The sequence below is a fragment of the Strigops habroptila genome, chromosome 6 (genome assembly GCF_004027225.2).
Source record: "Strigops habroptila isolate Jane chromosome 6, bStrHab1.2.pri, whole genome shotgun sequence".
NCBI classification, from domain to species: Eukaryota; Metazoa; Chordata; class Aves; order Psittaciformes; family Psittacidae; genus Strigops; species Strigops habroptila.
The window spans coordinates 62853396-62868220 of NC_044282.2; the positions used below are offsets into that span (position 1 = coordinate 62853396).

The window sequence follows — 14825 nt, forward strand, 5'->3', positions numbered from 1 at the left end:
GGGCCTGGGTTTTGAAATGTTAAACCAAACTTTTTTCTTCGTAGTTTAACAACAAGGATTAGTTTTACAAGGATGGGGCCACCATGTTTGCGCAGCCAAGGGTGGTATTCCCAAAGGTGCCTGGTATTACAGGGGATGTGCCTAGTTAGTGCAGGAGAGAGGCTGATGGCTCTGCTGTGCCCAGGCTCTCCATGACCTTGACTGTTTTCTTTACTTCCCTGAATCCCATCAGATTTTGTTGATGATGTGTTGTGCAAGACTGTCAATATGAGCATGCGGTAAGAATTGTATGTACTTCATCTTCTCATCCTTACATGGCTGGCCATTTTCATCCACCATAGTGAATGTCAGCTGTAGTGGATCCCCTTCTGAGATGACACAGTTTGTTTAGATTTACTACAGGTTCTATGAGGATCTTGAGTTTTTCTCTCCAAAAATTTACGTACTCCTTTTCTGATGTTTTACTTTGTATTTTTGGTCTTTCATTCTCTGGGTTATATTTCTCTGAATTTCCACACAAATCTCTCTGACCTTAACTAAACATTTCATATTTTACTGTTTCCTTACGGTCTATCACTAAGCACTAAACTGCTTCCTACTTAGTACATGACCTTGTGGAATTTCTGCTGGTTTCTTGCCTGATTACCATTTGATTCTGTTCTTTGCCTTCTGTCCCATCCAGCATCAGAGTTGTGCCAATTCTTTGTTTTTTCAACAATAGCCAAATAATTTTTAGAAGCCTTTTGTTGAAAATCTCTAAAAGTACGAGTGGACTCTTAGCAACAAACTTTCTTTTCTTCCCATTCTCTTGATCATTGTATTCAGAGAGTCTCAACGAGTTTGAGATGTGCTTTTCCTCTCCAGGTACTGATCAGATTTGGATCTTTTCCAGCATCATCTTACTCTTCTTGAACTGCAGGCTCAACCAAATTGAGTGACAACTGCAAATTTACAACCATTCCTTTACTTTCCAGGTCTTGGTATAACATCAAGGTTGGGGTTTTTTATCCTTTTAAGTGGTAATTCTGCTTGCTGTGTGACTCTGTCATCTTTTATTGTGTGCATGTATCAGTTGGATATGGTATTCTTGTCAGTTACTTCTAAATTACTGGTTCCTTACCATACCTTTTTGTTGTTGTTGTTTGTAGTGACATTTCCAAGTCTGGTATCACCTCATCTGTGTTGTATACCCTGTCTAAAAACCATGGCTTTTTTCATTTACTGTCCATGCCACATGTGGGAAGTTTACTTTTTATAATTTGTTGTTAGTAATTCTATGCATTTTATTGAAGTGTTCTTTTCTGAAGCTTATTGCCACTGCATTATTTTTGGGAGCTTGCCTTCTCTGTGGATACAGAGTGGGATCCTGCTGTGGCTATTGTTAATGAAGAGCTGTGGTCCTAATCTCTTAAATCCTTTCTGTTGCAGAAGGATACTAGCTTAGCCCTCTGTTTTCTATAGCTAATTGCTTCAGGAAGCAGTAATTTAAATGTGAATCTGTTTATTAGCCTTTATGGTAGGGGTCAACTCCATGCGATCAAACTTTCTTCTCTTCTTTGTTTTGCTTCCTTGATCTTACAGTGGGCATTGTTATCTACAAAAAAATCACATGCAGATATATAGACAGACCATGAATTTGTGAACTTATGTTGTTTTTTTTACTCGGTTGCTTCCACACCTGGTCTCACAGGTTTAACTTTAGTGTTCATTGCAGGAACCACTGTATCTCACTGATGTTCTTGGCTCTGCATCCATAGTGCATGTTTTGTTACGGTCATTGTGAAGTGGAAGGCATTCCACATAACATCATTTTGTTTTGGCTTTTTTGGTTGTACTATTTCAGTCTCAGCGGCTAAACGCATTCGAGCAACCTGATCTAGTGGAAGGTGTCCCTGCCCATGGCAGGGGGTTGGAACTAGATGAGCTTGAAGGTCCCTTCCAACCCAAACCGTTCTGTGGTTCTATGACTAGCCCTACTGTGCAGATTTCCTGGCTTTTTCTATACATGGGGTGGGCTCACCTTGGTTGCTAGCCGGTACAGTAGATATTTGCCAAGACAACAGAGGCAAACCTGCGATTATGGGAGACTAGAAGCAACTAGTTTCCCTGGCTGGCCATGTATCTTGTCACCCCTCTGCTGCCAGAGCAGAGTGTTTTGAGTAGCCGGTGCCAAACAGGTACATTGGAGCTACATGACCAGCTGTTCTTTAATTCTCATCACTGTTTTTTTGGTTGTAATGAGATCATTTAAAAGTTTAAACCACCTGAAACTAGGAGCCTTGCTGTAGGACTCTACATGGTGAGGAAGACATTTCTTTTGAGTGTCTAGGGTTATCCACTGAAAAGATACATTCATGTACTGGGATATCCTGTGTATTTCCATATTTCTTTTTAAAAAGGAGCAAGTGATAGTCAAATTCCACTTCCTTTGCATGTTATTTGTCTTCCCACTCTTGTACAGAATTCATATTGAATCTGATCAGAAATTAGTCTGATCATTAAGTGTCTGACCACAGGTCATTCCAGATGAAGACAGCTGTTGCCTGTGCCTGTATTTCCTGTTAGATGTGAACTGGCTAAACCTGTGTAAACCCGGTGCTTTCTCAAGCTGCGGCGTTGCTTGATAGCAGCTGTTTACAAGATTAATAAAAAAGAAGTGGACAAGAGATGAAAAATGTGAAGTTGGTCATAGAAATCGCTGTTGGCTTTCAGAGGCAAACAGCTGCCCTTGGTGGTGGGGAGGAAACAGAAATGATTCTTCATGCAAAAGGTAACATTTGCTAGAGGTGCAGTTTTTACAAGCCTCATGAGATGATCTGAAATGGTGAGGACTGGCTAACGTGCTGCAGACAAATGTATAAAGGTCAAGTTATGTGTACATATATATTTATTTTTTCTTGTAGTGTCATCTAGACTGTCACAGACATCCTCTCCTCAGTCAGGCTGCCCGTCCCCTTCCATCCAGGCAGGCAAAGTCATCTCCTCATCCCAGAAGCACAGCAAGAAGGCACTCAAACAGGTAAGTAGCTTTTCCTGGAGCCTAGTTTAGGTATTGCTGCAGTAAAATTGTTTCTCTGATAAATCACCTTTCTTGATGAGACTGTGCTCTGCAGGGAAGTAACACAGGACTTCTTGGCTGTCTCATAGTAAACAGGGGTTTGCTAAAACACCCCTCTCTCTTAAAAGTGATTCAAAATACTGTGCTCTCTAATATAAAATACTAGTTCTTTTGCTTTTTCCCTAAATAAGCCTCTGGACTTTTTAAAATTATTATTTTAGAGGATGGATATGTTATTTCTTTTCACCAAACCTTTTGATGAGTGTGCTTAGCTTTCTGCAGTCTTTTTTATTAAATTGAAGGTCTTCTGGGGAAAAGAATTAAATCCACTGATTTCTTCCCCTGACTAGCAGCATACTTTCCCTTCCCGGGAGTTCTGTGGATACGCTGTGTATGTATCTAGAGGTAAGGGGAAGGAGAGCGCACTGGCTTTGCATTTCACCTCTACTGGGTTTAATGAAAGAAGGAGGAGGACCAATTATTTTCTGTGCTTGGAGAATGACTGTCGTGTAGATGGTGTTAATTGTGTGCATGCAGGATGGGATGGGTGAGTGTCTGCACTTCAAATGATTTGTTTCTCCTAAAGAAACATGCAAGATGAATTAGTCCCCCAAGTGTCTTATTTGCAGGTGTTTCCCCAACTGCATTGTTTAATTTTCCCTGATCCTTAGAAAGGAAATGCTTTATCAAAGTTAAATTTACTCCTTGGTAAAGCAAAAATCTGTAAGGAGTTCTGAATCAAGCTGCAGAGGAGATGCTAGTCCAGGGATTACAGAAGCTTGTCACAGACAGATGAAATCATGATGTGTTCCAGATAGGATTTACCTTTTCTAGGCCAGCCTGTTTTCCTGAGTTTTACCAGCTGAGAAGCAACACTTGGGATGGCATTCAGCTGACAGAGCTGCCTGTGGCCTTGGGAAAGGATCTGCAGTGAGAGAGAAGGATTGAACTAGGGCACATTATTGAGGAGAGTATTACAGTGGGAGATGAGGCAACTGGATAAACTGGAGCTTTGTTTCTAGCAAGAGGGAGTTGAGTTGATGTCAAACTGAGATGTTGGCTTTAGGGAATCTTTCTTTTCCCACCTGGCTGTTTCTTGACAGTGTTCCGTTGATGTCGCTTGCTGCTGATGGCTGCAATAAAGGAGTGAGACTGTGTTCTCACTTTAGGCAGATTTTTTTTCCACTTCCATTTAAATCCTCACAAAATAGCTTCTCATTAATTCAGCAAGATATTAATTACACTCTCTGCTTTCCCCTCCTCATCCATCCTTCTTTAAGCCTGGCTGGCAATCACATCTCTCCAACATCCGCAAAGACTCTTCTCTTTCAAGAGAGTGATCAAACAGACTCTCGGTTTGTTATAAACACTCTTTCCCCTCCCGCGCTCAGCAGTTCCTCTTCATTTTCTCTGGTCTCTAGGTCCCTGTTTCACAGAATGGGAAGGGACCTCTGCGTAAACCCAAACTACATTTCCAAACCTACGCTCTTTCCAAATCTACATTCCATCTAATTTTTTCCTCTCTTTCCAGCCCCTCTCCTTACATGCCTAATAATTTTCTGCTTTTTATCTCCAAATTCCCCTTGCTATTGCTCCCACCAGCTTTCCCTTAGCTTTTTATTCATTCCCCTCTCTCTGCTCTCTCTCTCCTCTCTCTCTCCTCTGCTGTCCAGCTTTCATACTGTGATATATCTACTTCCTGAGCATCCTTATTCCAGTGCTGCCTCTGAATGTAATGAAATATGTCAGAGTTAGTGAGTTCCAAAATTTAGATGGTGTTCTCAGTTTCACTGTTAATCTCCTTGATTTGGGGAATCAAGGAGAAACCCTGAAAGAGAAATGAGGAGCCACACAGAGGCCTTGATGTCTACATAGCATATCTATTTGTACTTAACACTTGTGCACCTGTCTGCAGGGCAGAAAGCTATTTCTGGTGGTCATAGAATCACAGAATGGTTTGGGTTGGAAGGGACCTTAAAGCTCATCTAGTTCCACCCCCCTGCCACGGGCAGGGACACCTTCCACTAGAGCAGGTTGCTCCAAGCCCCGTCCAGCCTGGCCTTGAACGCTGCCAGGGATGGGGCAGCCACAGCTTCTTCTGGGCAACCTGTGCCACGGCCTCACCACCCTCACAGGGAAGATGTTAAACAGCACCGACCCCTGCGGAACAGTGCTTGTCACTGGTCATCATCTTCTAAAGTTTGCTCTAGCTTTGGGTCAAATTAAAAACACTGCATGCCTAAACCATTGCTTAATTTCAGTTCCAGTGGAATTCTGCCATTTTGACGATATTTCATATGGTCATATAATTTGACATATTTCACCTCTTCCTATCCATGGTTGCCACTGTGGTCAAGAAAAGTTATAAAGAGTAGATAAAATGAGGAAATACAGATTGCAGGAAGGAGACAGGCATTAGAGTAGTAGGAAAAACACAAGATACTGAGTGAAACAATTATTCAGGAAAGCTTTCATATTTTTAATTTTGTCTGAGGCCTTAGCTTATTTGCTGGTGTGCACTGGAGAAGATGGCTGGTTGGGTTCAGCCCTCCTGTCTTGAGTGCTAAGTAATTATAATTTTACTGGAGGGAAGAGAGAGCAGATTTCTGAGAACTTTTAACCCTGGAACACCTGCTGTTGCTATACTGATAGTGAGTACATCAGGTTCTTGAAGAAATAAGGGTTAGAATTTAGCTCATAAACATATCAGGGTTAAAACTGTAAAATACAGATAAATAACATGGCATACACTGGTGTGCCATCACCATAAAGTGTAACAAGTAAGTGGATGGCTGCATTCCTTATACTCGTTTGGAAAAATCCTGAGTTAGAGGTTTGCAGTACCTGAATCTAAATTGGCAGACACATCAGTGCTCATCCTGCTGGAAAGATGAAACGATGGAGAGAAACCCCCTTTGCTACTCTATCACCTTTTTCATGAAGGAGGGAGCTGTACAGTACAGTTTCTTCCCTGCTAGGTGGATTCCCCCTTTCCAATGGGTTTTCAACACTGTTGTCAGATACTGTGGGCAGGTGCAAAGCAAGAGGCTCAGGAGCAGCTTCTCGTCCTGCTGCTGTCACCGCTGTCATCCTTAGTGGAGCTGATGAGGAGGAGTGCGCTGGGAACACCAGGTTTCTGTTTAAATTGCAATTAAAGGAGGTGCTGATGATACTAAACAGTGCTGTTTTGAAATACACTCTTTTTGAATTTACTCTTTTTAGTGTAAGTAGTGGTTTCCGCCCTCGACAGCGGGGTTTACCTCAGAACTGCCCTTTGTGCAAACACACCTGTGTGCTGAGGAACATCTGCCCTCCACCGCGGGCGGCACAGTGAGAACAAAGGACAACCTGAAGGCAAACAGAAGGAAAATAACAAGCCCCTGATTGGGGCAGAGGGGGCATATGGGGCAGTGCGGGTCGGCTGAAGGAGAGTGGAGGGCTGGTGCTGGTAGAGGGTTTGTTGTGCTGGGGGCCCTGTGGGACACCCTGCTGTTCCAGGTGTCCCTGTCCATGGCAGGGGGTTGGAACTAGATGAAGTTTAAGATCCTTTCCAACCCAAACCATTCCATGATTCTAAGTATACATTTCAAAATGGGAAGTAACAGGAAATGTTGTGTCGTATATATACAAATGAGTTGGCATGTTAACTAGAGATCGTCACTATCTTAATACAGTTCGATCTAGGAGAGAGAATGCTTGATCTGTTGTAACTTATTCTGCTGTTAAGTTTATTTGGGTTTGGATTTAATTTTTTGAGAACAGACACTTTGGTTTGGGTAGATGCTGCAGTCTAACCCAATGCCTTTATACTTCCTTGTCGTTTGTGCCTTTTCAGCTGTATCATGGTTGCCTTAACAGTCTTTTCTAAAACAAAGGATTTTATTTTCTTACCTCTAGTGTTTCAATTTTTGTTACTCCCTAAATTATAAAAGTCTTTTCTAATGGCCTGTTTTTTTAGTAAGGTACCACTTACTCCTTCAGGAGACAGAAATTAATTACATGATGGTACCTTTACTTTGAAGTTACTTATATAATTACTTCTTGAACCACCTCCAGATTTGGAATCCCCTAGAGAATGAAACAACTCAACCTAGATATTCTACAATCATTAACTTTTTCCTTTAGATGCCAAAGGTAGGAAATCTGTTTGCCTATAATAGTGTATTTAAATAGCCAGTATCATATTTAAACAGATGGTATTGGTGTCCCATGCGAACTGAATGTGTTTGGGAAGTTGTTTTTCACTTTTGACATAGTTAGAATCAGAATCCAGCTATCAGTTGCTGTAAAACAAGCAGCTTGTACTGTATACTAATAATTTCTAAGACTATTTTTAATTTCATTTTGGTCCTGTTCTTCTGTCCTCTTCCACAGGCTTTGAAGCAGCAGCAGCAGAAGCAGCAGCAGCAGCAGCAATGCAGAGCAGGCATGCCTGTGTCGTCTAACCAGCACATCCTTCTGAAGGCCGTCAAGGCAGCCAGTGACTCCACACCTGCAAAATCTGGTACGTGCAACGACACCTCTGTGTGCTCTTTTACTGCTGGGTCTCTTCAGCTGGCCTTTTATTGTTTGTAGGGGATGAGAGAAGAAAGTGCTTTTCTTACAGCATCCTTTTTGTTTCTGAAATAGTCTAGCTTCTAATTTCCTGGCTTTGATTTTATTAGGAATGTGTCCAGTAAAGAATCGATCCTGAATAGAATTTACTCTGCCATTGTCTGGTTAAAAGCTTCTTTCTGTGATAAATGTCTTCCCCGTAGCTGCCTGTATGCTGTAGTCAGGTAATTCCCATGGCTAAGCAAATGAGGTAGTTTTTGTCTTGGTATTTATGTTTTTCAAAAGTGGCTTCTCATTCTGTAGCATGTCTTTCATGTCTTGTTCCAAAGATGAATGCTCTGCTCAGAAAGCTCCGCAAGAGGTTTCCAGCATTTATGCTGCATTAGAAATTGAGATCACTGCTCTTGTTCATTCAGGAGCGTTAGCTCTTTTTCCAGCAGCAGCATTTCACTAGTTATCATAAATTGTTGGCAATTGCTTCCAGCTAGCTTTCTCTAGAGGCTTTTCAGGGTAACTGATTGCCATAATCTTCTGGTTCTGTAAGCCTGAATCAAGTTGTTTTCTTTCAGATGCAAAGAAGTGCCTCTGTGTTTGTATAGGGCAATTTTTGTGTTGTACAAGTGAATGACTTAGTAGACTAATGCCGTCATCATTTTATCAGGCCACAATTTGTCAAGTCATCTGTAAGCATTGCCTATAGTGGCCCTGAACCACCTCCCAGATCACTGAGCACCAAAGCAGAACCAGGGGCCTTTGAAATCCAGCACGTTTGGCCTGGTGACCTGTGTCCGACAGTGCTCATGTTGAGAAGTGTGTAAAAGCAGGGTAGGCTCTAGCAGGACCTCCAAATCAAGAGGAGGTGTCTTTGTGTTCCTTGGACTGCGTGGGATTTTTTTCACTGGTTTTGCCTAACCTGGTGGGTGGGAAAGTTGACTTTGTAAATGCCTTGTGGCAGACAACATGCTGTGAAAACAACCCATTTTTGTTTGTTTTTGAGCCAGGCTTCTTATACCTTTATTTCATTTCTTCTAATTATCAAACAGGCAATGAACAACTGTCGTTTATTCAGTAATTTTGCCACTCGTGACTTCTGTAGACATCTCTTCTTTGGTCTGAGGAGTCTCACTGTAATTTCTTATTCCTCATATACAAAGCTATGTGCTTTTTGCAGTAGAGAATGAAAACTGTACACACTGTTCAGGGTGCAAGACACATTCTGAATTTGTATAGCATCATTTTGGCAGTCTACATTTTGTTCATCTGTTTTTCTTAACAATTCCTAGCATTCAATTTTCCCTTTTTGACCCCATCAAAAGCAGGAATTTTCCTACAAGGGTTACAATTCTCAGACTCTTTCCTGAGTTGCCATTTTCGATTGTAGAACCTGACAGTGTGTATGTAAGGTTAGGGAGCTCTTTTTTACATCACTTCATGTTTCTGTACAGTCAAGTTGGCCTTCTGGGCTGCAAGCACATACTGCTGGGTCGTGTTGAGCTTAAAATATTTTTCTTAGTCTGTAATCAGAATCTTCTCTTGCTTCCTTGGCTTGAAACTCAAGATTTCGTGTCCTATCCACTATGGACATAGAGCACAGGTTATTTGATTTCTTCTCCCTGCCGCCTTTTACATAATTAGAGACATTTCCTCATCTCATGCTGATTTTCTTTAGGATAAAATTCTGTCTGTGTTTTAGCGTGTTTGTTTATTCTCTCTTTCCAAATAGCTCTAAACAAATCCAAACCAAAACTAGACCAATCTGTGTGCTGGTTTTGTACGGCTGGAATGTTTCTGTAACATCTGTTCAGACATATGCATGGCTGCAGCTGGGCGCCATATATCTGATCAAAAGGAACAGGCGTGTTTGTCAGCTATACTTCATGCAGCATTTAATAGCAGAGCGAGTGTCTAACAGTTGATGAGGTTGCCTGTTGCTCCCAGGTCAGACCCTGTCAAAAAGGTTAAGGTGGAAAAGGTAAATATCATCTTGCATGGTTGAAACTCGGTCCTAAGCTGCTCTTGTGCCCTTTTCACCTTGGGTGGTGTGGCCTGAGAAGGAGGCCAAGAGGAAAACTGTATGTTTCTCATGACAGTATGAAGACAATGCAGTGCCAGGTGTATGAGGTCTTCAGCATAAAATTACAGTTTAAAACCCTCCTGCAGTTTCTCAGCTAACCAGGATTAATCCTGAATGGTTGATCAGCACAAGAGGCAGATACCGGTCCAGAGGACCCGCTCTCCAAAGCTCTCTGCTCCCAGAGGAATTGGATCTCTGCTTGGGGAAGTAGGGACAGCAGAGACCTGAGAGGGACTGAAGCAGGATATTTTGTTAGCTTGTTAGCTAACATAGAGTAATCATTAGAATAGACTAATGGAGGAAGTAATCCAAACTCTTGTACGTAGAGTACTTCAGGTATTGTTTGGTGTCTTTATTTTTTGTGATTCTAATGAGGCTTTTGCCTTTCCTGGCTCTGTGTGATGCTGGCAGCCTGCCATTTGCCCCTTCCCAGGCACGGAGTGGCAGACCATTGGGATAGGAGGCACATCACCTTCTCTGCTTATTTTGGTTTCACATTTCCCAAACTATTGCCACATCCACATCAGTCACAGCTGAACTGTGACTGAGGGTGGTCTGAATATCTAAATAGATATTTTCTTCCAGCATATCTATTTAATTTTTGTTACTGGGGATTTCATTCTTTTCTTTCTCTCAGACTTTCCCATTTTTGCTGCTACACCACAGTTGCAAGGTATTGTACATTGTGCATGTCAACTCATCCAGTCTTTCTAATAGTACTCTGAAAATACGTTCGAATCATAGGACTGTTCATGTTGGTTGGGACCTTGGGAGGTCTCTTGCAGCTGGACGTCCAGCATTTCTAGGGGCCAGTCAGATCTTTGAAAACCTCCAAGGACAGGGGTGGCACAACCTCTCTGGGTCCCTGCTCCACTGCAGGCTGTCCTCACAGGGATACATTCTTTTCTTTATATCCTGGCTGATTCTTGCCTTGTTTTTCATGTTCTCCTTCCAGGCGCCACCGTGACAAGCCTGGCTCTATCTTCCTGCTGTTCGCTGGGTAGGAATAGTAGCGACTACCAGGTCTCCTGTAATCTTTTTTCTTCTCCAGCCTGAAGAAGCCCCAAGCCCTCAGCCTTTTCTCACAGGCAGAGAGGAGAATGAGAGATACAGACTGGGTGAAGGAATGATTAGTGCAAGTTGTTAGTGAAAGCCAGCATTTGTTCCATTTGTGAATTAATCACCTGTATTGTGGAGTTTGTCTTTCAAGGTGTGGCACTCCAGTGTTGTCTTCCCTTACTTGAGTGGGTGATGTTACTGTAACATAAGCCTAGAGAGTGCAGAGGGGAGACCAGCTCATGTTCTTAATTCATCTCACTTAGGAGGAGGGAAAGGAAGTCAGAGAGAATCTTGGGAAGAACCTCTTCCCACTGGCATTAAAAATCCTGTTGTACAAAAGAGAACGTGGGTGGCAGTGGATTGTGAGGGGAAGTCACAGTGATGAAATCTATCCAGTTGGGCCAGTAGTGACTTAGGAGGAGGACATGAAAATAGCTGTTAAGTATTGGAAAGAGGAGGAGGAATTCCTGAGGGTGGTCTGAAAGAACAAAAGCTACACTGGTAGTTTAAAATTTAGAAAGGACACATGCAGTATGAAGAGATTTTTCCTGACTGAACTCTTAACAGAAGCTAAAGCTGCCTCTGAAAGGAAGTTTTAACAAGATCGTTACTGGACTAGATATAAATGAGAAGTAAGATGGGACAAACTGGGAAATAGACTTAACATAAACAAAGTGGTTGTCCTGCCCTTTATTTTGTGATAGTCTGATAGCTACAAAGGGCACTTCTATTTCCAGCCTGTTGGGAAGCAAGTGCTACAAGAAAAAAGGAGTGTAAGTATCCTCGAAGTGCTTGTTCTTGAGCTGCTAGGGCACGCACATTAAAGAATCTTTATTTCAGCCCAAACAGATGTCTTGTGTAATATTTCTTTGTACATCGCTGTGTTTAAATGTTTCTATTTCCTGTGCAGCTTGGGAAGGAAAGCAGTCAGATGGACAGTCGAGCAGCCCTCAGAACTCCACCTCTGGTTCCTCTCCCTCTGTTAAGCTTGATAACTCCTTGCCAGGGTTGGGAAAGAAACCATTCCAGAGATCTGACAGGCTCCACGCAAGTAAGATACTTATTTTTCTGCTTACAGAGATTTGGTTGCTCTGATGACAGAACAAAAGCCTAAATAACAAAATTGAGTAAAATGTGTAATTAATTGCATTGCTGAAGTGACTTCTGGACAACTCTGGATGGTACTGCTAGTATGCTGTGTGAATTGGGATAAATAATTCAAACTGTACATATGCAAATAAGCCTTTTCTCATTTCTTACCATCAGGGGTTTCTACCTGTGAATTTGCAGCTTGCTGTTTGAGAAGTTAAAAAGGACTTGCATTATTTAGCAGGCTTGTTAATGCATTTAAGAGACTTTGATAACATTAAAAAGAAAAAAGAAATTCCTTCCCAGATCTTTATGCTTCAGACTCCCCTATTACTTGACTTCCTTCCCATTCACTGAGGTTAGGTCCTTCTCAGCGCTCCAGACTTTTTTGTGGTTTCTTTTATATACACCAGTGATGGACTCAACCTTGGTGAACCTAAGGATATTCTGAGGTCTCTATCTATGCTAGTCATGCTAGATTGTCTTTGTCATTGGTGAAAACAGACACTTTTCAGAGCATGTTTCATTCGTCCCATGTAATTAGGAAATTCTGCAACTTAAGTAGATTATAAATCTGCAGAGCTGTTTTCTGAATGACTTCTGATGGAGAACACTTCCCCTAGTGAAATAAGCCTCCATGGCACACACTTTGTTAGGTTGTGTTACCTTAAAAGTAATTGCTGTCATCCTTGATGTCAGGGGAGCAGGGTAGTACTACCCATTGTGCTAACAATGTGCTTTTAATCTAAGCTTCGTAGTATGTCGTATTTCACCCGTTACAGACAGCAGATGCATCCAAAGGAAATAGAGCACACAGTACAAACACTGCCTTTTGCAGCACATGCATGATGCTGGCTGTAGCATAAGGGTTAATGCTTGACTTCATGGCTTTCAAACACAGAAAAGGAAAGAGAATAGTTACTCATTGTTACTGCTTTGTCTTTCCACCCAAGTACAACGAGCTAATGAATTTTTCTGAAATGCTTTTGCTAAGAGCAAAGCAGAAATGTCCAAGAAGAACTCCCAAGGAACAAACTGACCTTAGTGAGAGACTTAAAATAGAAAATCAATGTGGCTAAAAGCAGTTCTAGAAACCCTTCTAAAAAAGACTCCTTGTCACTCCCCAGATAGTGGGATTCTACAAGACTTCGGTCAGCTGACACAGGCTACAATGGATGAGGTATGGAGATTGTGCTGGAAAGGACCTGCCATGTTTTGTTTTGAACTGTATGTGCAAAGGTAAATGTGTTTTTCAAGTCAGAGTATGAAATGGATTATGAAGGTGGCATTCTGGAAATCTCAGGGACAGTGAACTCCAAAAGGAGCCTTGAATCCTCTCTCAGGTACAGTGTTACTCACATCTTGGTGGTTTGTTGCAGGGCAGCTGAAGAGAACAAAGTGTGCTGAAATTGATGTGGAAACTCCCGACTCCATTCTTGTGAACACCAACCTGCGGGCGCTGATCAACAAGCATACGTTCTCCGTCCTGCCTACAGAATGCCAGCAGCGCCTGCTGCTGCTGCTGCCCGAGGTGGACAGGCAGGTAGGTCTTCTGTGTTCTGCTTCTTCTAGGTTCTGCTGTGGAGGGAAGTAGCTCTTCTCTGTCAGCAGGGAGCATCTCCAGAGGAAATTCAGACTAGCCACCCAAACACTGTGTTTATAGCTAATGAGGTAGGCTGCTGCTTCTGATGCTGCGCAGAGTGCGGAAGAAAATTGGAAAATTCTTCAGTGATTTGTTTAGGTGTTTGTTGCTACCAGAAAAAAAGAATGTGGCTTGATTCTGCTAAATCAGTCCACACTCCCAGCTACAGCAAGAGCAATGTTTCTGTTACACTGGACTTGCAGAGGGCCAGGAGTGATGGGCTTGCAGCAGTTTCCACATCTTCCTTTCTCCTGTACTCAGCCGGACTATTCAGTACAGGATTGACTCTGCAGCCTCTTAGGCTGGTGCCTTCCCACAGAACATCAATACCGATGCTGCCATCTAGTTCCAAGCTCTTCTGCTTCTCTGGCATCACTGCTATCAAATTCTGAATTTGGTAAAGTGAAAACTGAACGAGTTTTCTGTGGCACATTCACACTGTCCAGAATGCAGAGCAGGCCTGACCTGTGCCACAGAGCTTGTGCCCTGACCCAAAACACATGGTTAAAGGTACCAACACAGTGTGTGGCAGCTGAAGAGGCAGCTTAGGCTGTGGATTGTCTGTTTGCTTGAAGAGAGGAATTTGGAAAGGCAGAGGAGTATTTAGTGGGGAGGAGTAGGTTCCTTTGCTCTGAGGGAGACACAGAAGAAATGGTGAAGTTTTTCACCAAGCTCTTCACTAAACAGTTGGTGATAACAGGAACAATTAACATGAGTGACAAGGGGGTAAGGACTCAGCCTTCAGGACTGAAAATCCTCTTACTTAGAAAGTACCTCTTACTTAGGTAAGAGAATCTTTTGGTAAGACAGTTACTTCAGCTCAGCTGGACCTGATGAATTTCCTCTGAAGCATGAAGCAATCTCAACATTGCAGCAGTTTTCTTCAGCAGCTTGGAGAAGGCAGGGATGATACTGAGAGATGAGAAAAGAGTAAATATCGTACTTGCATGTAAAAAGAGGAAAAAACAGTTGAGGAAGTGAAGTTCAATCTGTTTATGTTCAATACCATAAAAGTTGCAGCTAGAACAAGGATGCTTCCTTCCTTTTACCTTACTCATGTTACGTTTGTCTTCAGTATTCCTACCCCAGCTGGCTGGGGGCTTCTGAGCAAAGCAGGAATCTGTGCTATGCTACTCAGTTGTAGGAGTGTCAGTTCAGATGCCTTAACATATGTGCCTAGAGCCATTTTAAATGTTCTCTAGATAGCAAAGCTGGCTTCAAGATGCCACTCCAGATGGAAATCTTCCATATGTCCTGTCTCAGGTTTGCAAGTCCCTTTAAGATACTTTGCTGTGTGATGCTCAGATCAGCACTAGATGCCTGCATTTATGCATTTCAGTCACTTCCTC

At 42.3% G+C, this 14825-nt stretch overlaps 1 protein-coding gene across 15 annotated transcripts in view; it reads left to right on the plus strand.

The window, feature by feature from the left end:
* The window catches only part of ASXL2 (ASXL transcriptional regulator 2), a 109187-nt gene that overhangs the window by 76950 nt on the left and 17412 nt on the right, over positions 1–14825 (plus strand). For 14 of the 15 annotated variants that reach the window (XM_030490992.1, XM_030490993.1, XM_030491003.1 and 11 more), the window contains 4 exons: positions 2904–3019; positions 7433–7562; positions 11656–11796; positions 13214–13377. In XM_030490992.1, the coding sequence (XP_030346852.1) occupies positions 2904–3019; positions 7433–7562; positions 11656–11796; positions 13214–13377 (551 nt within the window). Of the gene's footprint in view, positions 1–1949; positions 2825–2903; positions 3020–7432; positions 7563–11655; positions 11797–13213; positions 13378–14825 lie in introns of those variants that run through there. The other variant, XM_030491007.1, reaches the window with a different exon arrangement.